We start from the raw sequence: 23077 nt of genomic DNA on the forward strand, positions 1-23077 counted from the left end.
AGCCATGGTGTCGCAGAGAGATTTTGCTTCCTCCAGCTCTGAGCCCTCTCCTGAAATGCCTCATCCTGGTCAGGCTCAGAGGCTGTCAGGTTTTCTCTGTACTTCCTAGAGGATTGCTGCCCCTGTGCACAGGACCAGGGCAGAGTGCCACAGGCTGCTTTCCCAAGTTCCTCTCCACAGAAATCAAACTCCTTGTTGCTGCCCCTGCAGCAGGAGCTCAGCTCACCTGGACCGTGTCGCATCTTTCGAGATATGATTAAATCAAATTGTACAGGTTAAATGTTTTATTTCCTCACAGTGAGCTGGTGAGAAGGCACTTGTGTCCCACCCTACCAGAGCAGGGTTTGCCCAGAGTGCCCCCAGTCAGATCATGGTGGGCACCACGCTGGTGAGGGCGATGTCCCCCCCGATGCAGAGCTTGGTGACCTCGTTGAGCCGCCTCTCGCGGAAGTTGTACTGCAGCAGGTGCGCGTCGTTCACGGCCACCTTGAAGTGATCCGTCTCACAAAGCACCTGCAGCTGCAAGAAAAACCCCACATCAGCCCCAAACCCCCTGGATTTGTTCTGTTTTAAGGCACACACCTGAGCAGGCTGGCACTGGCTGCAGGTGCTGCCAGCCCTGGGGCGTGGGGAGGAGCTGCAGCACCAGCGCCCTTTGCCTTCCCCAAACTCTCCTGTGCTTTCCCTCCTCCGTGTTCCAGCCCAGTTTCTGCCTCCTCATCCCTGTGCCAGTCCCTCAAAGCAAGGCTCCACATTGTGAACCTCCTTTGCAGGGAAAAACACCTCGTGAGAGGAGCTGCCAGCAGGGAAAACACCCTACAGAAACCTGTCCAACCACTGTGCAGAACAACGGTGTAAATAAGGAGGGTTTCATAACCCATGGGATAGCAGAGCAGGGCAGAAGTTATGTCCTGGGCAGCTGGAGCTGCAGGAGGGGGTCAGAAGAGCTGGAAGGTGCTGTAGGGACAGCACATGGGGTGGCTGCCCCAGAAACACCCCTGGGAGCTGATCCCTGTGCAAAAGCATCATTGTCCTTACACAGGCCTTGCTGCCCAAACCCTCTCAGTGCTTTTGGTGCAATGAGACTGAGCTGGGATGGGTTTTTCTGGTACCTTGAAGGGTTTTCCAGCTTCAAATGGAAACCTGGGAGCTGTCCTCTCCTCCTTCCCCCAGGTATTCTGGAACATGGAATTGCACACGATGACTTTCCTGTTGTCTTCGTTGAAGCGGGGGTTGAAGTGGAAGGCAACGTCATTCCCTCTCTTGAAATCCAGTGAAAACCTGCAAGAACAAGAATGGAGTTGCTGCTTTTGCCACACAAAAGCCCTGAACTCTGTTGCAGGGCTTCCCAAAAATAGCAGAGAGAAAACCCCACAGACCCCACAGGGCAACAACAGGGCATTTACACATTTGTAATAATATTGTAATATTATTATTACATTATTATTTTTATTACAATTATTACAATTATTATTACATGTATTATATTGTAATAGAATTTGTAATAATATTTGATGTTACACCAGGCAGGGGCTGTTCAGGAATGGAAAGCAGATTCCAGCCCCCTGTTCCACCCAGCAGTGCCCCCACCCTGGGAGCTGAACCCCCAGTACCTGTTTGGGTTGGGGTTCACAGTCCCAGTGATGGTGATGAGCAGCCGAGGGACGAGTCCTGCCTGCAGGGGCAGCTCAAAGGGCACTTTCTGGGAGACAACAGGCATTTGGTGTCAGCAAAAAAGCCATCTCAAAAGCACAATGCCACCCCTGGGGACAGCCAGCCCCACGCCCTTCCCTTGGCCAAGCAACATCAGCCCCTGAGGACACAAACCCTCATGGTGACGGAGCCATTACCATGGGAGGGGTTGGTCCTCCCTGAGGAGCTGTTGGTCCCCCCTGAGGAGCTGTTGGTCCTCCCTGTGGAGCTGTTGGTCCTCCGTGTGGAGCAGAAGGCCCAAATCCAGGGCCACTGGGTGGTTGTCCTGGGGCAGGATACGGCCCTGTTGCTGGTGGAGCTCCAGGGAATGCTCCAGGTGCTCCTGGATACGCTCCTGGTCCTGCTGGTGCTCCAGGATAAGCTCCAGGTGCTCCAGGGTACGCAGGGTATGCTCCAGGTCCTCCAGGACAGGTTCCTGGTGCTCCAGGGTAGGCTGCAGGTGCTCCAGGGTAGGCTCCAGGTGCTCCAGGATACCCTGGGAAGGCTCCAGGAGCTGCTGGCTGGTTCCCCCAGGAGGGCCAGCCCTGGCCTGGGGGCGCACAGGGGGCTGGGTTGTTGCTGTTGGCCAAGGCATCAGATAGCTGGGGACACAGGAGAGGACAGGGTCAGCTGGGGGAGGTTCCTGCTGGCATCACACCGAGCTCTCCAGAGCCTGCAGTGACCAAGGGCAAGAGCTCAGCTCTCAGCTACTCCCTGGGCTTTTCCATAAAACCGCTGAGAGAATGCAGAGGGTCTGGGGATTGAGCAGCTTAGCAAGGATGTGCTCCCTCCCATCCCAGCCAAAGGTCTCTGCTGCAAGGCCACAGCCACAGCCCCCACGGGTTTTTAGAGAAATCCATACTTACAGAGAAACCGTCTGACATTTTTCCTGAAAAACAACAAAAAACAAAGAAGTGTCAGTCATTCTTAACCTGTCCCATCCAAAACCCAGAATTTTTGAGGGGAGTTCAGTTTAGTGGGAGTTGATGGGAATTGATGGGAATTGCTGAGTTGCCATCACGTACCTGCCCAGCAGAGCTGACAGCTCCAAAGAACAAATCCTGCTCCAACACCTGGGGGATAAAGGGGAGGCACTGCTGGGAGAGCAGCCCAAATACCCCGGGGTGAGCCCTTGGGATGGATCCACCACAGCTCACAGCACTCCCAGGATGTCATTCACTCCCCCAGCCCTGAGGCACCATCCAGGATTCCCATTCCCATAAAAAAACCCCAAACAGGACCCTCGGGGCGTGCAGGGGCAGCATCAGCCCAGAGGGTGCAAACCCAGCCCTGCACATTGGGGACACCCTGTGACACACGGGATGGCCTGGGATGGGCACAGGAGGGTGGCAGCACCCACACAGGTCCCATTTCTCCTCCCATGCATCCACAACTGTCCCATTCCAGCCATAGGGATGACCTGGGATGGGCAGAGGATGGTGGCAGCACCCACACAGGTCCTCTTTGTCCTCCCATGTGTCACAACTGTCCCATTCCAGCTGGAGGGATGGTCTGGAATGGGCACAGGAGGGTGGCAGCACCCACACAGGTCCCATTTCTCCTCCCTCTCATCCACAACTGCCCCGTTCCATGGGAGGGCCAGCAGATAAAAGCTGCTTTGCAAGTTCTGTGAGTCCACAAGCACACAGAGAACACACACCTGCCTGTGCCCAGGAACAGCCCCAGCTGGGCTCCTCCCATCAAAGGGAGCATTCATAAGAGAAGGGAAAAGGGAGAGGCAGGAACGGGGGGAGAGAAGGAAAATTCCAAATTTAAAGCAGAGAGAAGGCAAATTCTCTTTGGAAGAAACAGCTTTGTTCAGATGCACAAAGCTCTCAGGTGTGGCTGCCCTGCCCCGGGAATAACAAACCCCCAGTTCACAGCCAGCAAATCTCTCCTCTCCCTGCAAAACACTCAGGGTTTTTAAGGCAGAAATGCAGTGAGCCAGAGTCCCAAAGCTTTATTTGCTTTCTGGGCTCTTCCTAAACCCCTTGGGTTTGGCAGGAGAAGCCGGGGGTGCCCACACAGCCAGATCAGGTGTGCTCACAGTGCCCTGTGCTGCTGCCCTGGGGTCCTGCATGATCCCCTGTTACACCTGGAGCAGCAGCTCTGCTCCCTCAGGGACAGGCTGGCACAGCCTCGTGTCCCCACACACATCTGGGCAGTTTGGGGCTGTACCAAAATCCCCAAACCCACTAAAGCTCTGCCACCCCAATCCTCTGCAGCAGGTTTGGAGCCCGGTGTCACCTCCTCTCTGTCCCTGCAGGGCTGGAGCTCCTGGAGCTCTGGAAATGCCCTCTGGGTTGTCTGCCAGCTGCCATGGAAGGGGTTTATCCCCACCCTCTTCAGCAGCTCCCCAGGGATGGATTGCAGGGAATCACAGCTCCAGTGGGGCTGGAAAAGCCCTCTAAGCACAGCCAGCGCACCCAGCACTGTGTCCCCAAGTGCCACAGAGGTTTTAAATCCCTCCAGGATGGGGACTCCAGCACTGCCCTGAGCAGCTGTGCCAGGCCTGGGCAACCTTTCCATGAAGGAATTTTCCACAATATCCAGTTACACCTCCTCCAGTGCAACGTGGGGCCGTTTCCCCTCATCCTGTCTCTTGCTCCCGGGGAGCAGAGCCTGAATCCCTCCCAGACCCACCCTCCTGTCAGGAGCTGTGCAGAGCCACAAGGATCCCCCTGAGCCCCCTTCGCTCCAGGCTGAGCCCCTGCCCAGCTCCCTCAGCCTCTCCTCACTGAGAACCTGAGCTCTGGTTTCCAGCAGCATCTGGGCAGCTGAGCTCCAGCTCCCCTGAGCTCTGCCTGCCCCAGCAGGGATCAGCTGCAGGGAACATCCCAGAGCTGACCCCAAACATTCCCTACGCTCACAGCAAGTGGAAAAAACCTTCTATTTGGGAAAGAAACATCAGGTCTCTCCCCTTTGAATTCTGCTGTTTTATTTGAATTCTGCTATTCCTGCAGAATTCAAATAAACCCGCTCACCCCTAAACGTAACTGGCGGAATAGGAAAATAAAAATGGCTCACATTAAGAAGCATTTCTTATCAAGTCCAGTCTGTCTTCCAATATAAACTTATTACAATATAATATATATAAAATATATATAATAGTATGCTATAATATAATATTGTGATGCAATAATTATAAATAACACAAATAATAAATATAAATAATATAATAACATATTATTATAATATATACTATTTACATACTCTTATTATATTATTTATATTATATTATATCATATTACGTTACATTATGTTACATTATATTACATTATATTATATTATATTATATTATATTATATTATATTATATTATATTATAATTACGATTCTTCACCCTGCAGGGATTTTGGGGCAGGGCTGTCCAGCCCCCTACAAGTTGCAAACACCCTTGGGCTGCCCCCCAGCCACCATCCCTCCATTATCCCTAAATCCAGAGAAGGTTTCAGGGCTATCCACCCCCCCAGGAATTACAATCACCTTTGGGTCTCCCCCACATTCCCCATCCCTCCATCACCCCCAAAACCCCCCGGGTCTCTCCGTGCGCCCCAATCCGCAGCGCCCGCGGTTCCCCCCCCGTCCCATCTCTCATCCCATTTTTAGGGTGCACGAACGCGCCCCAAACCCTTCATTCCCAAGGATTTCTGTGCCTTATCCCCCTGTTCCCCGCCGGGACCCCCCATCCCTCACCTGCGTGCGGCGGCTCCGCGCTCGCTCTGGCTCCGCACCGGGACCCGCCCGGGGGCGGCAACGGGAACGGGGCGGGAACGGGGCGGGAACACCCGGGACAGCCCACAGCAAACACCCGGGACAGCCCACAGCAAAACACCCGGGACAGCCCACAGCAAAACCCGGGACAGCCCACAGCAAAACACCCGGGACAGCCCACAGCAAACACCCGGGACAGCCCACAGCAAACACCCGGGACAGCCCACAGCAAACACCCGGGACAGCCCACAGCAAAACACCCGGGACAGCCCACAGCAAACACCCGGGACAGCCCACAGCAAAACCCGGGACAGCCCACAGCAAACACCCGGGACAGCCCACAGCAAAACCCGGGACAGTCCCAACACCCGGGACAACCCACAGCAAACACCCGGGACAGCCCCAACACCCGGGACAGCCCAAACACCCGGGACAGCCCACAGCAAAACCCGGGACAGCCCCAACACCCGGGACAGCCCACAACAAAGAGCTGGGATAGCCCACAGCAAACACCCGGGACAGCCCACAGCAAACACCCATGACAGCCCACAGCATCCGTGACAACCCAAACACCCGTGACAGCCCCAACACCCGTGACAGCCCCCACCAGCCCTGTGTTTCCCCTTTTCCAGCCCTGACATCACCCACGGGCGATGCTAACACGGAATATTTGGTTTTCCTGGCCGTCTGAGCCCCGCACGGCCGTTCCCGTTCCTTTCCCTGCCCTGCCCAGATGTTCTCTCCTTGCGCCCCTCACGGCTCCATCCCTTCCCCCAGCTCAGGAAAACAGCAACTGGATTTTGTGAAAAATGTGTATTTTATGATTGGCTTTTGGCAAATATTAAACTGAATATTAGATGTGCTGTGTTAGAAAGTTATGCTGTATTAATTCTCTTAAGTAGTGTGTTAAATATAGTTTTAGGTTATAAAAATGTTAAAATAGAAACTGTGCTATGTAGGATACTTTTTATAAAGAAAGGACTTGCACTGAGATAGCAGCAACAGGACACCTGAATCTTTCAGAGAAAGAGAATTTATTGCTCCATTATCAGAATAAATGAACTTCTTCCCTCCTCGAATGCACTGTCAGGATTCAGAGGAAGAAGCTGACTCTGCCCAGACAGAATCCTGTGTTTGAATGGAATTTATGCATCATGGATGATCTGTATGAATATGCAACAGGTTATTGCTTTAAGGGTTAATCCTTTGTTAATGTGAGTCCTTTTTCAGGCTCGTGCTGCCCAGAAAAGGTACCTGGACGTCCATAACTCTTTGTTTCTATTGTCTCATAATGTCCTAATCCAAATTGTCCAAATTATTATTACTCTAATTGTATTACTATTTTTATAACCATTTTATTGCTATTAAACTTTTAAAATTTTAAACACAAGTGATTGGAGTTTTTCACAGATTTTAAATTCTGAACATTTTCTCCTTCCCCACGAAGAAAATAAAAGCTAAAAAAGCTTTGTTTTCACAGAGGATGGGCTCTGGGAAGCTGCTGGAGGCAGCTGGAATTTCAACAAACCTGATTTCATTTGAGGTTGAGGGTGAATCTTCTCTGGTTTGCTCCATGGGCTCCACGGCTTACAGCAATGGAAAAGAACAAAGTGGATTTGTGCTGAAATCCTGCACTGTGCTGCTGGGAGGAGGGAAAGGGAGGGAAAATAAATGAATTGGAATGGAATGGGATGGAATGAGATGGAGTGGGATGGGATGGGATGGAATGGAATGGAATGGAATGGAATGGAATGGAATGGAATGGAATGGGATGGGATGGGATGGGATGGGATGGGATGGGATGGAATGGAATGGGATGGAATGGAATGGAATGGAATGGAATGGAATGGAATGGAATGGAATGGGATGGAATGAGATGGAATGGGATGGGATGGAATGGGATGGAATGGAAATGGAATGGAATGGAATGGAATGGAATGGAATGGAATGGAATGGGATGGAATGAGATGGAATGGGATGGGATGGAATGGGATGGAATGGAAATGGAATGGAATGGAATGGAATGGAATGGAATGGTATGGAATGGAATGGAATGGGATGGAATGAGATGGAATGTGATGGGATGGAATGAAATGGAATGGAATGGAATGGAATGAGATGGGATGGGATGGGATGGGATGGGATGGAATGGAATGGAATGAGATGGGATGGGATGGAATGAAATGGAATGGGATGGGATGGGATGGGATGGGATGGGATGGGATGGGATGGGATGGGATGGGATGGGATGGAATGGAATGGGATGGAATGGAATGGGATGGAATGGAATGGAATGGAATGTGATGAGATGGGATGGAATGAAATGGAATGGGATGGGATGGGATGGGATGGGATGGGATGGGATGGGATGGGATGGGATGGGATGGGATGGGATGGGATGGAATGGGATGGAATGGAATGGAATGGAATGGAATGGAATAGGTTAGGATCGAACAGAAGAGAGGATTTCAGCAGGAAGACACCCACAATGAGCATCTAATCCACCTCCCTGAGCAACTCAGGGCTGACCAAAGGCTGCTGAGGGACGCACCCTCTAATTGCTGCCATTAGAGGCACAAACTGCCCCTTTTAGCCCTCAGCTAAAGGGCTCCGCTGCAGCTGACATCCAAAAAAAAAAAAGGCAAAAATCTGTTGACTTCAGCTCTGATTAATTTTAGTATAAATTCCTCTGGTTCAACTCTGCTTATCCAAAAGATTTTCCTTAAAACGGGGCAGCCTCCTCTCCATCGGGGCCCCAGCCTGGATTTGAACATCGTGCAGCTTCATGCAATGCTTGTCACAGGGATTCAGACCAAACCTGAGGGTGTAAAAATGCCAGGGATGCCCATGGGAATGGCTGGAAATTGAGTATTTCAGGGAAATGGGTACATTATACTTCATGTGTATTAAGTAATAGATATTAAGAATATTAGTAAATGAGAAATGCACTTAATTAGGGAGTGCTTGCCTCTCACAGCACCCAGCCCACAGTAAACACTGCAATGTCTTTGGAGGTGTTTTAGGGCAAAGGGACCTGGAGAGGATTCAAGGCATAAATCTGGAGGATCCCTGATCCACGGCAGGAGGAGCTGCAGCTTCCTGAGCCTGTGACTCAGACAGGGCTCTGTGAATTCCTCACAGAACAGGTTTCCCTTCCTCCCTAAAACTCCCTCAAAATGTCTTTGGGAAGAAAGATTTTCATGGAAAACATGTATTCCTATTTTCATTGTTTTACTCAAAGGCTTCAAACGCCAACCAAAAAGGTTTTCCTGTTTTTTTTTTTTTTTTCCTTCCCCAATGCCCTGAGGTTTTTACTTGTAGTTATGCAAGACAAAGAACTCACAGAATGACTCAAGGTCATCGAGTGCAACCCAACACATAAGGATAAAGAAAATGTGACCAAAAGTCAGTGGATACAGAAATCAAAACCAGACCTAATGAATTCCTTAACTTAAATAACCCAAGCTGCAGCAAGGATGAGGAGTGCGGTTGGATGGGGCTTGGAGCAACGTGATCTGGTGGAAGGTGTCCCTGCCCTTGGGACAAAGTGGCCTTTGAGGTCCTTCCAAGCCAAACCGTTCCACAATTCCCTGATTCAGCGCCCATGGGGTGGGTGCTGAGCCCTGTGCACACACAGCAGTGATGCTCCTCACCTGAGTCATCCCTTGGTGACTCACAGGACACCCAGGCGTGGCCACCGAGCCTCACAGCTCTGCTCTGGGATCCAGGGAGGGGGAGGCTGGTTTATGGCCAGGAGTCAGCAGAGCAGGGCTGGAACACTCTGGCTTTGAGGGAGATGTAAGGCACAGCAGATCTCCTCACTCACAGCCTTGTGATGCTTGGCCACGCAGCCCTGGCTCCTCCAAAGTGGGTAAAGAGTTACTCATGGCCTCAAAAACCAATACATTCTGTGGGTTTGAATTTTTTTAAGCACTTCCAAGTATCTTGGTTGCTTTAGAGAATCCTCAATGTAAAACAAAACCCTCCTTGGTGTGACCGTGTTCACAGGGGTCTGAGGATGAGGGAAGAGATGAGGATCTGACTCCATGTTTCAGAAGGCTTGATTTATAATTTTATGATATATGTTACATTAAAACTATACTAAAAGAATAGAAGGAAGGATTTCATCAGAAGGCTTAGATAAGAATAGAATAGCAAAGAATGATAACAAAGGTTTGTGGCTCGGACTCTCTGTCTGATCCAGCTGACTGTGATTGGCCATTAATTAGAAACATCCCCATGAGAGCAATCACAGATGCACCTGTTGCATTCCACAGCAGCAGATAATCAATGTTTACATTTTGTTCCTGAGGCCTCTCAGCTTCTCAGGAGGAAAAATCCTAAGGAAAGGATTTTCCATAAAAGATGTCTGTGACACCTTGGTACCATGGATGGTTTGAAGCCCCAAATTGCAAACCCAGGGGTGGGAGATGGAGGAGCCAGGGAGGTGGATCAGCCGTGAGAACACCACCCCATTTCTGGGGACGTGCTCTCAGCTTGCCCTTCACTGCAGCCAAACACTCCAAGCACGAGTTGCTTTCCCCATTTTGGAATTCCCAGCGTTTCTCCAATGGCAAGAGCCAAATGATGCCTGACAGTGGCTGGGCCTGCTTGGGGAGGTTGATGCTCCTCACTGCAGCTGTGGAAAAACACCCCAGTGCAACAGATAATTCATCTCCAGAAGGGAAATACCTTAAAGCAGTCATTTGGGTTACTGAATAACTTTAAAGCAGTAATGGAAAATAATAAACAGAAAGCTGATGGTGAATTAATTGGAGGAAACCAGTCCAGAGGGCAAGAATCTCCATGGTGTGAGAGATGCACTTCCCCTCCCAGAGCAGAAAAACCCACATCCACATTTCCCTGCCTTGTGATTCCTGTGGCCTGATGTGCGTGGGACTGGCAGCACCCACAGTGTGCAATGTTTGGGCTGCAGATCTGCCACGGGGGCTGTGCTTGGCACCGTCCCCAAGTGCTAAATTCAGCCACCGTCTCTGCCTGTGCCACCTCCCAGCCTGGGGAGCTGGGACAGCATCTCCTCCTTTCTGCCTCAGACTGGGGATGAGGCTTTGAGGAGCCTTTGTGGAGCCCTCATGGCCCTTCCCTGAGGTGTCACCACAGCTCCAGCCCTGAATTCCAGGGCCTGAGTCACCTCTGACTCTCCTAGGCAATAAAAAAATGCATCACAGCAAAATCAGGCAATGGGAATCTCCTCTGGGACAGGCCAGACTTGAGCAATTTCATCCCAGGGCTTCTGAGAGCAGGGATGAGGAGTGTCCCTTCTCCTTCTCCTTCTCCTTCTCCTTCTCCTTCTCCTTCTCCTTCTCCTTCTCCTTCTCCTTCTCCTTCTCCTTCTCCTTCTCCTTCTCCTTCTCCTTCTCCTTCTCCTTCTCCTTCTCCTTCTCCTTCTCCTTCTCCTTCTCATTCTCCTTCTCCTCCTGCACTTTTGAGGATTTAGTTAATTCCAAAGCTTTTTGGGCTGCATCCCCATCTCCCCCTCCCCAGAATCACTCTGCCCCAGCACTGGGGAAAAGCTCCATCAGAGGAAGGTTGAGAATTTCAGCACCCCGAGTTTGATGGCAAAGAAAGGAAAACCAGGGGGATAAGCAGCACCACCCCTGCTGCTCACATGAACCCTCAGTGTACCAGCAGGTCTGGGCTTGCTCTTTATCCTCCTTTTATTCTTTTTATAAAGCTCCAAAGCAAAATCCTGCCTCTGGAGCTCCCTCCTCCTCCTGGGAAACCCAAGCTGCACTCACCCAGCCCCTCCTGCCCTGGAGAGCTGCAAGTCCACCCCAAAAATCTCCACCCATCCACTCACGCTGGGGCTGTGGATGAGCAAAACCCTGCCAACCTTGAAGCTTTTGTGTGATTGAAGATGAGGAAATGAGGAGCACTTTGAGGCTGGCACTCAGAGCTGAGCAGAAGTTGCTTTTGGAGCATTAAATGAGTCTCGTAGCAATTTGTGTCAGCAGAGATTTTACAGAAGTCCTCACACTCCCCCTGGCTTTGAGCTTGATAGAAATTCCATCCTCCTCTGCAGGCTGGTGCCCAGGGGCTCTTATGGAGAATCCTGCATGCAAATATGATTAAATAACTGCAGGAGCAATGCCTGCAGTGACCCCAAATGCTGCTGCAGATGGGGCCAAAGCCCCCAGGGCTCGTTGCCATCAAAATCCAAGACCTTGGTGCTTTTCTTGCCCACACTCAGCCAACCCCTCCAGAAACCACTCCAGCCTAAAGAGCTGAGAGGAACAGTGCTGTGCTGCAGGAAGGGATTTCATCAGTTCACTGAGGGCGGGGAAAACCCTCCTTGTCTCTGGGACAGATGCTCCATAATGAGAGCAAAATCCCTGTGTGACACCACCCTGAGCACATGGGGCTGGGAAAACATGAAGGGCAAAGAAAGGCAGGACAGCTCAGCCTCAGGCAGCAGAAAGCCTCAGTACCAACCACTCTGCAGGGTTTAGAACAACTTTATTACAGAGCAATCACAGAATCTTTGAGGTTGGGAAACACAAATCCAACCTCAGTGGGTGGTTTTTGCCAAATCTCAGGAAACCAGAGGAGAGGGAAAAGCTTTGGAGGAGTCCTTTTCCTTCTTTCCTGCACTAGATTTTTGCAGAGCACAGGAATCCATCCTGCTGTGAACCTCTACACTGAGCAGGGCTCAGATTTAAACCTCCTGAGTTTGTGTTCCTCCTGCAGAGCCAGGGCTCAGGCAGTGTCTGTGCAAACTGCAGGTCCTAACAACCTCGCCCAGCAGCACCATATGCCACTAAAACGTTGGTTTTGCCGTTTTTTATCAAATTCCGTGTTAAAATAATCAATAATCAAACACAGCCACCTGTCCCAGAGGCTTGGCAGGGCAGGGGGAGCAGCAGCAGAGCCCTGTGGTGATGAGCAGGGTGGTGGAGGGGCAGCTCCAGCACTGAGAGCAAAATCCAGAGGGGCCTCTGGATTTCTCTGTTGCTTTCTCTGAAAGCCTCTGTTGCTTTCACACAACACTCAAAAATGGTTTTCCAACACCTTATATATTTTTTTTGACCCACTCAGAGCAGTTTTTGCTTGATGTCAGTCCACTCCCACTGTCCTTTTAGCAGCTCCCTACTCTGCCAGCCAGGACAGGAGAGGAGCATCAAACAAGGATGGTGACAGTGGCAGCACAGAGCCATGACTATGATCAGCCCAGTATTCCAGGTTTATATTTTTATATTATTATTACTAAATTATTATATTTGTTGCTTTCTGAGGGGAAAACAGGACAGAATCCGGGCAGAAATGCAGAAATGAAAGCCTGGTGTGGAAGCTGATGGGACTTTGAAGCAGCTCAATTAAAAAACCTCCAAGATCAACAACTCTGTGTCCTTGAGGAGTGCCAGCAAAGCCTGGCTTGACAGAGCTGGGCACACAGGGAGAGCAGCAGCAGGGTATGAAAGCAGCAATTTCCCCACTTTGAGTGAATTTAAACTGTGATATTCTGCCACCTTCTCTTTGCTGGAGGGTGTTGTCTGTAACTGAAGGGAGCGCAGGCAAATTGGAAACAACCCCTCTGAACCATTTCTGTCACACAGCACTGGGATGTGAAGATTTCACATTGTGCAAATGGAGCAGGTTTCTTTCAAAAGGCACCACAGCACAGGGTTACTTTTCATTATCCTTTAACAGCTCAGAAAATGGAGTATCCTGACAAAATGCCCTTTTCAGGGCACACTTCTGGGTTCTCAGCATGGATCTACCCCAGGACAACGCTGCATTCATGGGCCAGGGGTGTCACAGAGTATCCTGAGTGGGATGGACCCACAAGGATCATTGATCCAGCCCCTGCTCCTGCCCAGACCCCCAACAATCCCACCCTGGGCATCCCTGGCACTGCTGTCCAAACCCCCTGGAGCTCTGGCAGCCTCGGGGCTGTGCCCATTCCCTGGGCAGTGCCAGCACCCTCTGGGGGAAGAACCTATCCTGATATCCAACCTTAACCCACCCTGGCACAGCTTCATGCCACTCCCCATTCTTGCCAAGCCCAGGAATTCCCAAATGAAATCCAGTGTCTTTTATCATCTCCTGAATTTACTTCAAGAATGGATAAATTCCATATTTGCTTTTAACCAGCACTACTTCCTAAGAGTGATGTGTGATTCTGGTGGGAAGGGACACTGGGAAGTTCCTGGTTCCCGCTTGGAATGAAACTGAGCTGATGCAGGAGTCTAGGGGTTAATTGCTACAGGAATTCCATCCCCTAATCACAAGAACATGAATGTGCAGCAGCAGGTAAGATCTTGCACAGCCAGCAGGAGAGGGACCTGAAATGAAACCCGAGGTGTGCCAAGGGCTGCTCATCACAGCCCTTCCCTGTGCTGTCATGAGAAAGCTGGGAAGGGCACAGAACACAGGCACTGAGATTTTATCTCCCAGTCTCATTTAACAGGGAGGGTTCCTTTGGAAGGTGATAACAGGGAGAGAACTGTTCCTGCTGTGCACTGACCTGGGTGTAGCTTGGGACTGCACGGCAGCTCAGGGGATGCAAAGTCCCATTGCCACCAAACAGCACAGCCTGACCAGCCAGGGGACCTCAGAAACAAAACTATCACAGAATCCCAGGTGGTTTGGGTGGGATCAGACCTTAGAGATGATCCAATTCCAACACTGCCATGAGTAGGGACTCCAGGTTGTTCCAAGCCCCATCCAACCTGGCCTTGGACAATTCCAGAGGTGGGGCAGCCACAACTTCCAACAAACCTGAGAGGTTCTGCAGGTAAGAGTGACCAAAAATACGTCCCCTCTCTGCTATCAGCTGGCATTTTTAGTTAACTCATTCCACTGGCCTGTGAGAGCAGAGGAAAAGTTACAGCAGCTCATCCCACTACATCACCCTTGGAAATGGGGAAGCTGGGCCAGCAGTGAGTGAAATAGAGGATTTATCACACCAGTGGAGGCACCAGCCCTCTCCAGACCCCTGCCCAGGGATGGGGGCTGTGGGTGCAGAGCTCACTGCCCTGCAGGGCACAAACACCTCCAACACCAACCCAGGGACACGTTGGGGTCCAATCCTCCTGAGATCCCCCTGCTCATCCCCTGTGCCTGGGGTGAGCACACCCTGGTGGGACACTGGGAGTGTGGAGGAGTTGGCTGGAAGCTCTGGGTGAAAGCTGAAACTTTTGTTTTTTCATTACTCAGACACCAGTGCCTGGTGAATAAATGGCTGTTTGGTGTGTATGGAATTGCCCTCCAACAACTGGAATTCTGATATTTAGAAATAGGGCAGCCAATATTAATAAAAATACACATGGGACCATTTCATCCTTCCACGGATGCTGAAGGGCTCTCACTGCACTGAGGCTCAGGACACCCTTCCTATCAAGGTGGGAGGAATCCCTGCCCACAGCAGGGGTGGAATGAGATGGTTTTTAAGGCCCCTTCCAACCCAAACCACCCTGTGATCACCACCTCTCTCTCCTGGGACAGTTTGGAGTGGCTGGGCAGTGGATCCATTGGTGGCTGGGCACAGCAATGGAGCTGGGCTCACCCACAGGAGTTTGGGCACCTCCTTCACAGGAGAGGAGCAGAACTGACATATCCACAGCGGGATGAACCCTGCACTGACCACTCTGCAACAGCCCTGAACAGCTTTTACTCCTCTCCTAAGAATTATATAAATAAATAACACTTAGAACCACTGAATCTGTTTGGAGAAGCCCTCTAAGATCGAGTCCAACCATTCCCCCAGCACTGCCAAGGCCACCACTGACCCCTGTCCCCAAGTGCCACATCCACACAGCCTTTAAATCCCTCCAGGATGGGGCTCCCTGGGCAGCTGTGCCAGGCTTGGGCCATTCCTTCCAGGAGGAAATTTCCTCTAACATTCAATCTAAAGCTCCCCTGGTGCAGATCAATTCCCTCTCATCCTGTCCCTTGTTCCCGGGGAGCAGAGCCCAGACTGCACTCAGAGCTGTGCAGAGCCCAAGGTCCCCCCTGAGCCTCCTTTTCTCCAGGCTGAGCCCCTTCCCAGCCCCCTCTCACAGGACTTGGTCCCTCAAAAATATTCAGCTGAAGTTTCCTGGGTCTGCAGGGCAGCAATTAACACAAATGGATCTGCATGGCCATGTCCTCACTGGCGCACAGGAGCTGCAGACAGAATTCATTTGGGAAATCCAGAGGAAGGGACAATCCCACAGCTGAACAGTCAGGACAAAGCACTGCCCACACACTGCACTGCTCTATTAACAGATGTCAGGATTATTTTTGGACCATGGCCTAAAAAGAGCTTTTTGTTTCCATTATTTCCTGCTCACTGCTGCCATTTTTACCTGCCCTGAAGGGTGAAGGTGTGAACCAAGGCAGCAGCACTGGCCAGCTCAGTGTGACTGCTCTGCAAGCCAATACAGGGAAATGCAGCCACAAGTGATGCCCAAATTCAGCAGCTCACACTGATGCCAAGCCCTGGAGTTTCTGTTATTCACTTTATCCCATCAAACTCCTGGCAAGTGTGTAAGAACAGGGGATTGGGGGTCACTTATCACATCCACGTGCGTCAATCTGGCACAGGAATGGTTCAGGGGCAGGGAAAACACACACACACAACTCTTCACAGGTAAAAACCAGTCTCATTCCTCCTCTGGAGCAAGCAAGATCAGATATTTTCTCTCCTAATTACCAAGGAATTTGTGAGCAGGCAGTACCTGGGGCTGACATGCTACACCAGAGCCATGGTCCCATCCACATTTAATATCCCTCATGTACAGGCTGCAAATATCACAAAAGGAAGAGGAAAAACACTCACAGAAGTCAAGTAATTCTGATTTTATATTCAGGCTTTGCAAATCAAGGATGTCCTATTTTTACTATTCATTCAAGGCAAAAGTCTACACAGGCATGTCAAAAGCAGGAATTGAAAAACAGTGAACACAACAGTCTTGAAAATACGTTTAATGTCTAATCTTATACAAAAGTGACAGCATTTTCAAAAAAATATCAAATCCTGTATTTATAGCTTCTCACTATCATACAGCAATATTTGTTTCATCTAAAGAAAATACAGCAGCAGGTGATAATCTATACTTTAAAGATGTGATTGCTTATATTTCGTATTGTAAACAAATGCAGTATGTCAACCTCAAAGCACAAGTCAAAACAAACTCCTCAGCAATTGAACTCAAAATGATGCATAGAAATGTACAAATTCCATTGCAAAAGCTTCAGGCCAGAAGTTGCTCACACTTGACATAACATGTGATAAAGTTACTACACAGTATATAGTGACACCTTGAGTTTTTACACAATAGATTAACAGGAATACCCTTTTCACTGCTATGCAAAGAACTCTGCTCACAAAAACAAAGGGGTTATGAAACAGTTTTCATGACCTCAAGAAATACGAATATACATTGAAAAACATCCCATATATATTGAATTTTAGCCTAAATGTTCCAGTAATAAATCCTGCCTATTTCAGGAAGAACCTAGAAGTCTAGTTACTTTTACAAAACCCCTTTCCAAAAATCATTACTTGCTACTTTTGCTTTATCCTTTCCTACCTCTTCCCATTCCCTGCAGAGACATATGGCCAGTGCAATTCCAACTGGAGGGCTGCTACTGCATGATCCATTCATTTGGAATAAATGTTTTTTTCATTACAATGATTTACAGTCTAAGGCTGCAGGTATCAAAAAAGCACTTAAGCAAATGCAGTCAATGTTGCTTATGTTAATTTTTAATTAGTCTTGCCAAGTCTGCTTGGGGGGTAACTGGGGTTTTTTTTAAGGTTAGTGAAGACTTGCACTTTTGGTACTTATTCCAAGGGTTAAGTTGCTGGGGTTTAAGTTGAAGTGTTAAAGTATTTTTGTTTAGCTCCAGTATTGTCTTCCTAAAAGAAAAAATAGACATTCCTTTGCTATCAGCTTTCATGATGTTGGATTAAAGCAGCCACAGCTCATCTGGCTGCTTTCTCCTGCAAAAATACTGTAGGACTTTGCCATAAAGGCTGCAACTACCAAGGAGCATCACCACCAGGTCACCCCATGTGCTTTTATTTTATTGTGTCCATCGCACGCATGCAGGAAGCCACGAAAGCACTGGAAGAGAATTAACTCGTGTTCACAGTTCCATGATACAAAGACTCCCTAATGAGCTACCATGTGAAGCAAAATCTGTTCCTAATTCTACCCACAGAGGCTAAGTCAGGAGATCCCCAGCTGGGGAGGAAACAGACTGTCCGTGGTCCGAGTGCAGGCCATGAAGTACCACCAAGAGCCGCGGCCTCGGCAAACCCCGCGGGCGTGCTTGGCACAGATATGGCAAGAACAAGAAAGCTCAGGGCAGTGCCCCTGGGGAGAGGCAGCTGCACAGCAGTGCACAGGCTTCCTGACATTCAATTTCTCCCAAATTCCTCCTACTTTGTGAGGTATGCACACACCCAGCTGGGAACAGGGGCTGCTCCCAGGGACAGCCAACGAGAGCCCCTCGCGCCCAACGGGGATCTCTGCTGTGACACGACTGTGCCAAAAACTGCTGGGAAGGGAATGCTCAGGTTGGGTTTTAAGCTCAAGTTCAGTTTCCAGGGACTCTGAAAAAGTCTGCCAGGTTTACACAACCCAGCAGGCAAGTCAAATTTGAAATGACTAGAACCCAGGTCAGAAATAGGGAAGTACCTACGTGGGGAATCAGTTTCTCTTTACACAGACCAAGCCAAACTTCCAACCACCACAGAATGAGAACTGGCAACAGGATGTCCTCATTTGCATGCATAAAACTCACATTTTGCTGATTCAAAGTTAACTGCACATCCAGGTTATTTCACTTGCACAGGAATGCCTGTTTGTGAACCCCAGCAGTATGCTGACAAGTCACACCAAGGCTTCCAAACGTGGCTCTTCTCCTCCGTAGTCCAGACCGAGCAATTGGTTTGAGTATGTACAAAATGCTGAGAAAGCCTTCGAGTTCACATGCTCTGTCTTGTTAGTCTGAATTACTGTAGCACGTTCAAAAATTAGGTTTCTTGACTAAAATGTTGAAACACTTTCTCTATTGACTTTTTAGAATAACCTGAAAATAGACAAAATATGACTATCCATCGTTCAATGACCAGCAGGAGTCTGGCAACGAGACTTAAAGCATTAATTTAAGAATTAACTTTTTAAAATTCCATGGGCCTGATTCTTTATAATCCTTACATGGCAACTCCTCTTTTTCCAAGGAATACTTGCCAACATAAGAACCACAGGTGTGTTAGTTGATTTCTTCTCTTTGTATTTCACTTGATTAAACCAAATAATTATGCCAGCATATGAGCAAGGTAAATTGATGTAAACTGCTCCTTCATACCTCAAATGCACATACAAGAGGCAATATTCTTCATAGCCCCATACATTACTGAAACAAAAACTGTAAAAATCTCTGTAAGTAGTGGATGAAGGTGGAAAACTACAGTATTTTGTTGCCCAGGACGTATTCAGCGGTAAGGCTGCAAGAGACAATAAGGCATGGTCAGTACAGGCTTGTCACATGGCAGCTCACTCACAGTTACAAATATTGTTAATTAATCACAAATTCATCCTTATATTCTGTTATTCTCTCCTTATTGCTGTATCAGCAAGGGGAACAATTATTCTTGATTAAAGGGATGAGAATATTTCCTCTTTCAGAATTATTACAACACTTTCCCCCTTTTCTTGGCTTTCAGAGTTTTTCCAAGCAGTGGAAGACTACTATAATAATAAAATAATTATTTTTAGATATGTATAAAATAATAATATAAATGTATATAATGTGAGATATAACAATAAAATAATACTATGGTATAATATTATACCACAGTATATTATACCACATAATATTACATAATATTACATAATATTACATAATATTATATTATATTATATATCATATTATATTATATACTATGATATACTATAAATATAATATACTATACGTATACTATAATATACTATAATATAATACTATACATATAACATAACATAATAGTGACATAATTTAATAAATATAAATTAACATAATTTAGCCATTCTGGTACATTTAATATTTAGATTGCTGTTATGCCACTGACTTGATGAACAAAACTCGAGATGTGCTGAAACTCCTTACCTGCACTAACAGGTTTTACACTACTGAATTTCCCCACTTTAAAGTGAAACACTTTAGAGTAACTTGAGACCAAAATGAAATACTCACATGGGGACCACCAGGCATTGATGGAGCACCAGCAGGACCAGATGGCACTTGAAAAGGATTAGGGGGCGTAGGATATAGTCCTGGAGCTGGATATGATCCCGTGGGCGGAGGGAATGGGCCGGGCGGTGTCGGTCCCCACGTTCCGGGCGGCACCGTCCCCCACGGTACCGTCGGCGCAGCCCCTGGAGTCTGGGTGGGAGCAGAATATGGCCCTGGGGGCGGATATGGCATGCTGGGAGCAGGATACTGCCCTCCCATTGTTGGTCCCCACGCCCCAGAGGGCATGGATCCCCACGGCCCAACAGGAGCAGGAGGCGCAGCTGGCTCTGTTGGACCTCCGTAAGGTCGTGGAAGCTCTGGAAAGGGCATATTTGGTGGAGGGTACTGCCCTGGTGGGACAGGACCTGGCACAGTTGGGGGTGGATATGGACCACCAGGAGGAGGGCAGGAGGGTCCGGTAGGAGGAGGAGGAAATGGAGCAGGCGGTCCCGGGGGCATTGAAGGATACATTCCCGTGGGAGGAGGTCCGAAGGGCACGCTGGAAGCCGAGGTGTTGGGTGGCAGTCCCGTTGGAGTCATAGGGGGGGCGCTGGGGTTATTCCAAGGGTTGGAAGCCGGCCAGCCCTGCGGAGGCTGCCCGGGCTGCTGGCCAGGCTTGGTGCTGCTCACTTTGGAGGTTTTAGCAGGCGACTGGTCTGGTAAAGCATCTGCCAACTGAAAGACAAAGGGCGGTGAGGATGGAATGTGCGGGCCGGCATTCCCGGCTGCAGCCATCCCCCCCACACAGCCCAGCTGCCGAGGGAGGAGAGGAGCTCTGGTGGCTGCACACACACGATTACATTCATTTCTGGGCAGCTCCTATCGCTAAGGCAGCAGAGGCATTCTGACAGGCCACAGTTAAAAACCCAAGAGATAAAAGGCGACCCCAGCACACGGAACAACAGGCAGCTGCAGCACAAACCTGAAAACATTTCCCTAAATTTCCATTGCAGCTATCCCGATGGCATGAAAGCACGGCCCCTTGGTTAATGCCACAGGAGAGAACCCACGAGCAGCTTCTGATGTTTAGTCCAGGGATTGATTGCTACCTCTACCCAAAAGGAAAACACCATTACTGTGACACAGAGGAGATGTCTCAGCTGTCAGCTCCCCTTTTCCTTCAAAAAACGATGTCAGCTTTTAATAATCAACACAACTGGCTGATTGTGGTATTTTCTGAGACCCTCGACAAAGGGAGGAATGATGAACCTGGCTCCATGCTCTTAGAACGCTAATTTATTATTTTATGATCTATATTACATTAAAGAATACTAAACTAAATTGTACTAAAGAATACAGAAAGGATACAGACAGAAAGCTAAAAAGATAATAATAAAAAACTCATGACTCTCTCTTGAGAGTCTGACACAGCTTGGTCATCACTAGCCAATAAGTAAAAACAATTCACATGTTGGATAAACAATTTCCAACCACATTCCAAAGTAGCAAAACACAGGAGAACAAATCAGATAATTATAGTTTTTTTTTTTTTTTTTTTTTTTTTTTTTTTCTCTGAGGCTTCTCAGCTTCCCAGGAGAAAAATCCTGGGTAAAGAGATTTTTCAGAAAATATGATGGTGACAGCTGATCTTCAGGAAAGAAAAACTGTTACTTACCGAAAAATCATCAGTTCCAGACATTGTGCTGAAAAGTAAGGTAAGATAAAGTGAAATTTGTTGAAAATAATAAAGGTATTTTTAAGCAAGACTAACTGAGACATCTACATTTGTCTCATGTGGGGCACAGCAGCTCCTGGGGCAGGGATCAGGACACCTGTGCCAGGTGTTGCTTTGGGGATCCCCACTTGGTGAGATAAGGGGAATAAATCTTCTCTCTGTGTTTTAGCCCTGTCCCAGCTGCCTCCCTGTGCTCACAGAGTGACCCAAACACTTTTCTCTGGATAAAGTTCCCATGGAAAGGGAAGGCCTGAGCCTCCACCTGCCTCCTCTCAGACAGGTGTGACACAGGAGCTAAATGGGTCACATTGCAATAGCAAAAAAGATTTTAAGCCTTCATATGGAGCCTGCCCAGACAGGGATGCCTGGGAAGGATTCCAGGTGTTTTCTAAACTGGGATTTGGAAAAGGTAAAGCAGGATTCTTGTGGGTGAAGTCAATACCTCTAAACCAAAACACGATTAAATCAGAGAATGATGGGATGGTTTGGGTTGGAAGGGACATTGAAGATCACCTGGTTACAACCCCCTGCCATGGGCAGGGACACCTGCCACTGTCCCAGACTGCTCCAAGCCCATCCAACCTGGCCTGGGGCACTGCCAGGGATCCAGGGGCAGCCACAGCTGCTCTGGGCACCTGTGCCAGGGCCTGCCCACCCTCAAAATTGCCCCCAATCTCCCACTCCCATCCCTGCCCTCTGGCACTGGCAGCCATTCCCTGGCTCCTGTCCCTCCATCCCTTGTCCCCAGTCCCTCTGCAGCTCTCCTGGAGCCCCTTCAGGCCCTGCCAGGGGCTCTGAGCTCTCCCTGGAGCCTTCTCCTCTCCAGGGCAGCACCCCCAGCTCTCCCAGCCTGGCTCCAGCCCTGGAGCAGCTCCATGGCCTCCTCTGGACTTGTCCCAACAGGTCCTTCTCATGTTGGGGACCTCAGAGCTGGAATCACACAGATCTCACTGCCCAAAATAAAAGAACTACAGCTTGCTGATGGCTTATCCTCCAGTTATTTCAGAATAAATAATAACACCAAGGGCAGAGGGTGTTTTCATTTACATTCCCCAACTGCAGTAATTGACTGCAGAGGTGTCACTCATGTGTATCCAACTCCCAACCTCTCCTCACTTCCACATAAATAGGCACCAAAAATTAGGGACCAATGAGACATTAACACAGAACCACAGGTGAGGAAGTGTTTAAAAAGATTACCAAGAGCAGCTAAAAAGCTTTAGGGGAGAGTGTAGGGACATAAGAGCAGGAAAAATGTAAAAGACAAGTGAAAAGTAGAAATACTACTGCAAAGTTGGTCCCCACAAACACAATCCTTGTATTGCCCTTGCTGATGGTGAAGAACTGACTTCTAAACAGAGAATGGTCCCAGGGATGGAGGTTTGTACAGAAAGCCCAGATCAAAGAGGTTTTTAAGCTCCCTTAGGTTAATATATATCCACATTACTTACATTTTACTCCCTTAGGTTAATATATATCCACATTATTTACATTATATTATTTGTACAATCTTCTCTGAAACTGTATTTTAAGTTTGTTACTATCTACACAATCTCCTGACCTCAGGACAGCTCTGATCACACAAGGGCCATTTAGCTCAGCATCCCATTTTGTCTTAAAGTAGAGAAGAACAAGAATAGGAATGACTTACATTATATTATTTGTATATATTATATATTTATATTATATATATTATATTTATATAATGCATATAATATAAATTATATATTTATATTATATTATCTATATATTATTTTATATATTTATATAT

The 23077-nt window shown here is 48.5% G+C and overlaps 2 protein-coding genes across 3 annotated transcripts in view; both read right to left on the reverse strand.

The window, feature by feature from the left end:
• Positions 1-266: 266 nt before the first annotated feature.
• LGALS3 (galectin 3) lies at positions 267-5443 on the reverse strand. Its single transcript, XM_059474536.1, has 7 exons — positions 5388-5443; positions 2718-2765; positions 2559-2581; positions 1851-2294; positions 1614-1702; positions 1113-1281; positions 267-519 (listed from the first exon to the last, which is right to left on the reverse strand). Exons 3-7 carry the CDS (start codon positions 2574-2576, stop codon positions 364-366), a joined length of 876 nt encoding a protein of 291 aa, XP_059330519.1. The 5' UTR covers positions 2577-2581; positions 2718-2765; positions 5388-5443; the 3' UTR covers positions 267-363.
• Positions 5444-16190: 10747 nt separating this feature from the next.
• MAPK1IP1L (mitogen-activated protein kinase 1 interacting protein 1 like) overlaps positions 16191-23077 on the reverse strand; it is a 33348-nt gene continuing 26461 nt past the window's right edge. Inside the window, exons 2-4 of one of the 2 annotated variants that reach the window (XM_059473940.1) lie at positions 21247-21274; positions 19593-20306; positions 16191-18864 (exon numbers count right to left, since the gene is read on the reverse strand). In XM_059473940.1, the coding sequence (XP_059329923.1) occupies positions 18853-18864; positions 19593-20306; positions 21247-21274 (754 nt within the window). In that variant the 3' untranslated portion in view covers positions 16191-18852. The remainder of the gene's footprint in view (positions 18865-19592; positions 20307-21246; positions 21275-23077) is intronic. The other variant, XM_059473942.1, reaches the window with a different exon arrangement.

This window comes from Ammospiza nelsoni, chromosome 6 (genome assembly GCF_027579445.1).
Source record: "Ammospiza nelsoni isolate bAmmNel1 chromosome 6, bAmmNel1.pri, whole genome shotgun sequence".
Classification (NCBI taxonomy): Eukaryota; Metazoa; Chordata; class Aves; order Passeriformes; family Passerellidae; genus Ammospiza; species Ammospiza nelsoni.

Bases quoted from the DNA above. Each gene is read 5' to 3' on its own strand.
- LGALS3 (XM_059474536.1), bottom strand. The intron at 1,703-1,850 runs GTAATGGCTCCG...GTTGTCTCCCAG, and splicing joins GAGGACCAACCCCTCCCATG to AAAGTGCCCTTTGAGCTGCC. The intron at 1,282-1,613 runs GTACTGGGGGTT...TTGTTCTTGCAG, and splicing joins GTGAACCCCAACCCAAACAG to GTTTTCACTGGATTTCAAGA.